Source organism: Nannobrachium achirus, assembly GCF_963921795.1.
Source record: "Nannobrachium achirus genome assembly, chromosome: 3".
Lineage (NCBI taxonomy): Eukaryota > Metazoa > Chordata > Actinopteri > Myctophiformes > Myctophidae > Nannobrachium > Nannobrachium achirus.
In genome coordinates this window covers 55,471,113-55,477,305 of record NC_137812.1, presented here as the reverse complement: position 1 = coordinate 55,477,305, position 6,193 = coordinate 55,471,113, and the positions used below count along the sequence as shown (strand labels likewise).

The 6,193-nt window shown below is 43.3% G+C and overlaps 1 protein-coding gene across 1 annotated transcript in view; it reads left to right on the top strand.

Annotated features, from left to right (window-relative positions):
• Window positions 1-2,140: 2,140 nt before the first annotated feature.
• Window positions 2,141-6,193, top strand: part of notum1b (notum, palmitoleoyl-protein carboxylesterase b) — a gene marked incomplete at both ends in the record, with an annotated part of 8,852 nt that continues 4,799 nt past the window's right edge. The window contains one exon of the mRNA XM_080722671.1: window positions 2,141-2,493. Within this exon, the coding sequence (XP_080578797.1) occupies window positions 2,141-2,493 (353 nt within the window). The remainder of the gene's footprint in view (window positions 2,494-6,193) is intronic.

Below are 6,193 nucleotides of genomic sequence, written 5' to 3'. Positions count from 1 at the left end.
TGCAGAATGTCCCATTTCAAGTTTTCAAATTGATCAAAAATATTTTGTAAATAGCTCACAATGCCGGCAGCTTCGCATCAAACACACTGTGAGCTTGTAGATCTGTGTAGATCTGATATTTTGGGCTGAAGTTGTATGTTTTGTAGTAATAATCCAAATGTAGCCTACAAAGTAGGCCCTAACTCGTTTTCAATAAATGTAGTGGGGTAAAAGCACAATATGCTATTTGGGTCCGAGATGTAGGCCTAAAACAAAAGTATTGGAAATTGGAATTACTCAAGTAAAGTAGACCTACACATAACTAAAAATTGTAGGCCTATAAATAAGTAGTTACTTTACACCTCTGCATCCATGCTACACACCCGCCCACGTTGTGGACAGATTGGTGATGTTGTTACACTGTTCTTATGGTGTTACAAAAAGCTAACATTAAACGAAAGAGAGTTGGTTTGATGCTATGAAAAGCAGGATAGTGAGAGAAGAAGACAGAGAGGCAGAGGTGAATGATATACAGTTCTCAGTTCCAGGGGGAAATTGCCCGCATCTGAATAAACAACAAACAAACAACCATGCTTCCTTCCTTCCTTCATCACTGCAGGATAGGAATCTGTCTCTGTGGACTGAAGTTCTCATTTATGTCATCATCATCATAAGCGTAGAGTAGAGTGTCCTATTTTTATTTTGTGTTCAAATAAATATACAGTCTGATGACTGCAGGCCTATAATAATTTCAAGAGTGTTCAGTGACAGGCGTCTCCCTGTCTCTCCAGGCCTTGAATGCATGTGCAATGTATTTTCAGGTTAGAGAAATTGAGAACTCTGCTTTAGGCTTGGATGAAATTGGCAACCCATCTGATTTGTTTTATTTTGTATTAAAGAGCAGGAGAGATGGGGAGACAGACCCCTGGGCCCTACATGACAGAATAAATATATGAAAACCAACATGACAGAATATATGCATATGAATATTATGCATAGAGCTTTAACTTTAAGAAAACTACAAAAAAAAGTGCATTAAGGTTTCTAGATTCTGACAAATGTATAGGCTATAGGCCTATCCTAGGCACTGGCACTTCTGGCAGGCATTCTAATTTGTCGTCTAGCCTACTGTCTTATATGTAGGCCTAATTCTTACATTAAGTTTTGGGGCCATTAACCACTATATTAAATGGTCGGGACCCGGTATTAAATTATTGAGAAACACTTTTGTGTGATTGTGAGACATTGTGATATATAATATTAGGCCAATATATAAATTTAGCGCGCGCACTCTCTCACATGAAGCTGTTTTTGCAGAAACGTTAATTACAGCCTATCAATTTTAGTTCTTGTATTTCAACCAAAACCTAAATTATCATCATAATAATCGTGACAGAAGATCAAAGGGCTCAAGAAGTGCATTGAGATGAGATGAGTTTGGAAACGGGGCCGTGCCAGTGCCAAGCAGGTCCATTCCATCATCATGTTTCGTGTGTGTTTATAAGTGACGCACACCCTGCCCATCCGAGAGCATCACATCAGCCGGTGGTGATAACGATTGGCTTGAAAGGATGAAAGCACTGCAGTGAACTGGGGGAAGGGAGTCGGGTGGCGGTGGGGTTACAATAAAATCCCCATTCCTCCCTCGTCCCCTGTTCACATTCTCAGAGACCCGGAGTGGAGCTTGTGCCAATCGGCCGCGTTCTGTTTTCTGTCCTGACTTGATGAAGTCTTTCTTACTATGTTTGACTTTAAAATATTTGGAAAGCATTGGCTCGAATGGACGGATAAACAAGGGTGGTGGAGATAACAGGGGTCTGGACCAGGGGTCTCAAAGATTCACTTGGCAACTTGCTCGAAAACGTTGTAGACTACGGAATTAAGTGTGAAGAGTCGAAGACTGACGCGACTAGTCGTGCGTAATGTTTGGTTAAATGTATGACCATATAATAACTTCCAGGGCATCATGGAAACCCTAAAGCCGAATCGATCCATCACTGTTACTATCCATACTTTCCAAGAGATGACATCGCTTTGTCGAAGAACTTTTAACTTTTAAGAAGTTCAGTGAATCTTAGAGATAGGCCTATCCTGTACCGTTCAAAGACCCCGAACGCACGCACGGCGCACGCCAACAAGAAAACAAACAAATCAAAACAAAATGAGCGCCCACAGCTTGGACAGACGTTTGGGGACCGTCTGGTACTTGGTGAGATCCTTCCTATTGTTTTTCTTCATCCAAATAAGCGCCCAGCGTGCGGTGGAGGCGAGGAGAGCCCGGAGCGGCCGGACGCACGGTGCCAGTCGCCGCATCCATCACCGGGTGGAAGGAGCGGCAGAGAGCTTTCCGTTAGACTTCACCGCCGTGGAGGGCAACGTGGACAACTTTATGATCCAGATCAAGAACCTGGCGCAGTCCCTTTACCCGTGCTCAGCGCAGAAACTGGACCAGGACATGAAGTTACACTTCTTGAGGAATGAATCTGTGACATGCAATGACGGGTCACCAGCGGGGTGAGTGTATGACAGGCAGTTTACGCAGTCACACTTATTCATGGGGACCCCTAAATTGATAGACATTAGTCTGTGGAGCCCCATTTGAAAAGAGATGCATTGCCAGGGACCCCCCATGGGAGAAGATCTTTACGATTATATAGCAGAGATTCTCAACCATTAATTTCAATTATCCCCATTTGATAGCATTTCTTATATGTGGGAGCCCAATCTACTGTAAATTCAATGTTAATTTAACTCTGAAAGTGTACAAATGGAACCAAATGAACCCGTTCCCAACTATCATTTAGCTGGGGACTCCCTGGAAGTCCCTCAAGGACCCCTGGCCCTGGGACTCTGGGAGTCCCCGGCCGGACCCCACTTTGAGAACCACTGTATGGTTCTCCGTTCAGAATTAAGTTTCTCCAACCCTAAAGGACATCTTGGTGGGTTAATTTACCTTCATTTAAGTTGACCAAGACCTGCCATGTCTTTGAGTGTGAATAATGGGATTTGCTACCCAAGTAAATGCAGTGTTTTGAAGGTCAAAGGACATGACTAGGGGTTAAAGGAGTAGTTCACCCCAAAATGACTTTTTTTTCTTTTGATTTCTATTGCTTAGTCATGCCATGGAGACTTTTCACATTCCTAAGACAAAAAAAAGATTATAGTAAATTTACCCCCATTGATTCTGGACGGGGACCCAAATGCGTGGCCCTGGATGGGGACCCAAATAGGGCCCTGGATGGGGACCCAAATAGGGCCCTGGATCATTGGGGGTACATTTTAGCCTAGTAAACTGACTCCTCCCATCTTAGGAGGAGTCTGGTTTACGAGGCTAGGTACATTTAGGGTCAATTGTGTCAAGTAAATTTACCCCCATTGAATCTCACGCAAATGCATTTGGGTCCCCATCCAGGGCCTTGTTTTTGGGTCCCCATCCAGGCCCATGCATTTGGGTCCCCAATCGCCATTCAGAATACACACAAATATTATTGCTCAAGTCTCCATGGCATGACTAATCAATAGAAAAAAGTCATTTTGGGGATGAACTACTCCTTTAAATTAAATGAAGGCTAAATCAATTAATCCACGAGTTTCCTACGCCCCATAGTGCATTGCGCAAACGTTTGCATCGATCTTCCGGCGCCGATTTACAAGCTCTCAACGGGTTGCATCTGCGACGCGACGTGAGCTTGTATGTCTGCTGTTAAACCCGGAAGTTTGGTCCGGATAGTCTCCAGTAAACTCCCGCGGAAACTTGTGGATAGGCTGTCATTTAGTGTACTACCACCAAATCACCTCCAATAACACTCTTTTTGACAGCAGATACACTCCGTTTCAATACTTCATCCATGTGCACACAACCATTGTTTAAAGGGGAAGACCACCCATTTTCAATATTGAACTATGTCATTAATATACCTTAGAGGAGTTGTGTGGAAATTTAAAAAAAAATCCCCCTCTTCTGTGTTGCCTAGAACTGGAGGATTGATTTTGGGGTTTGTATTGCAAATCACAACTTGATGACATCACACCGTTGTACTTTACAATACAAACCCCAAAATCAATCCTCCAGTTCTAGGCAACACAGAAGAGGGCGAACCTTTTTTTTCACACAACTCCTCTAAGGTATATTAATGACATAGTTCAATATTGAAAATGGGTGCATGGTCTTCCCCTTTAACTCTGTGTTGTTGGACGCTGCTGTGAGTGTAGTCCTTCTCCGGGTGTGACCGGACTGGATCAAGATAAAAGAGAGAAAAGTCTGCGCCACTGCACAGTGACCATGCATGCACGCTTTTTCACAACACTCTGAAAAAACAATTTCAAAAGAATGGAAAGGTGGCGGCAGAGAGACAGACAGGCAGACATGGTGGATACAGATATAGGGAGGGAGATGGACAGACAGACAGACAGACCAGACTGGACAGATACAAAAAGCACCACACATTATACACAGCATGAGATCACTTCATTCTGTTCTCTTTGATTCCTGGGACTGTTGTGTGTGTGCTAAAACTAACATAATATAATATGCTAACATTTCCACAATCTGTCCCTCTAATCCAAATATACTGTATAGCAGGGTTCCCCAATTAGTTTTCCCCAAGGGCCAAATTATGTCTAGGGTACCAAGCCGAGGGCCACAGCATTGCAGGGGGCGACGGTGGCGTTCCCGATACTCCATCGACAGTTCAGATATCCTTGTTGTTAGGTGAAAATCTTGTATGTCCTAAACTAGTGAAAACAGCCGATCGTACTTGTAGATCTGCTGTTTTCACTAGTTTTGTGCGACAGCCTTGTACGATGAAGCAGGGCTTTACTATTTGTGAAAGAACGTGCACATTTGGAGATACGAGGTTTCCACCCGACAACGACGATATACTAGTGTTGTTGCTGCTCTTATACCACCATTATTACTGGGTTGGTGGGGGCCAGACAGTAGACCCTCGCGGGCCGCAAATGGCCTGCGGGCCGACTATTGGGGAACCCTGCTGTAGGGTATTTCTGCCACCTGGCACAGCAGCCTTGACCTATAAGACAATTATTATAGTGTATCCATATCCTACAAATCCAAAAACAAATCATAGTTTGCTAATCAGACCTAGCTTTGATGTCTGTTTCAGTCTAACAAAGCAGACCGAATCATATTATTATGAGGATATGTAACAACTGTTTGCCTGTATTCATTCATGAGAGCTTTCATGCTCTGCGTTCTGGTTGAGGGTTGATTGCAGCAACAGGTGTCTCTTTTATGTAGCAATGGGTTTCTAATGGATTTGTCATGGGCAAGACACAAAGTTAGGCTAATACACATGTTTTTCCATTCAAATATTTATTTATTCATGGATTACACATACACATGGCAGGTTAATTCACTGTTGGTTTATAACCTACGACAATGCCATTTCATATTAATCACATAATTTGACACTGAAGCTGTGTTCCCATACTGTAATTCTTTGGATAAAAGCTTCAACCAAAAATGCTTAAAATGTAAATGTTAGTTTTATTATAACAGACCTATTTTACAACAAAACTTTTAGCATTCAAATGTCCTGTCTTCAAGATATGATACGGTAGTGTGTGTGTGTGTGTGTGTGTGTGTGTGTGTGTGTGTGTGTGTGTGTGTGTGTGTGTGTGTGAGTGTGAGTGAGTGAGTGAGTGAGTGAGTAAGTGAGTGAGTGAGTGAGTGAGAGAGAGAGAGGGAGATTTTTATTAGGAGCGGAGTTTATTAGGGTCCCCATTAGCTGGTGCATAACAACAACAAATATCGTCCTCCTGGGGTCCACAACAAACATAACATGACATTCAACAGGACAAGACAAGACAGTAGAAAGCGAGAGAGAGAAGGGTTCAGGTAGGGCCAGTGGAGGCGAGGGCTGGGGAGGGCAGAGTTCCTCACATTCCATAGCTAATTTACCCTCCTATGCCTGTCACCAACATTTGGTTATGGTGTGATTGAAATTAACCAATTCATAGTTTATGTATGACAAAGGTATAGGCAACAGTACAGTTTGCCTATACCTATACATTATAGGCAAAAGTACATAATACAGTACTGTGTGTGTGTGTGTGTGTGTGTGTGTGTGTGTGTGTGTGTGTGTGTGTGTGTGTGTGTGTGTGTGTGTGTGTGTGTGTGTGTGCGCGCGCGCGCGCGAGTGCGCGTGTGTGTGTGTGTGTGTGTGTATGCGTACAGTGTGCAATCATTGCAATG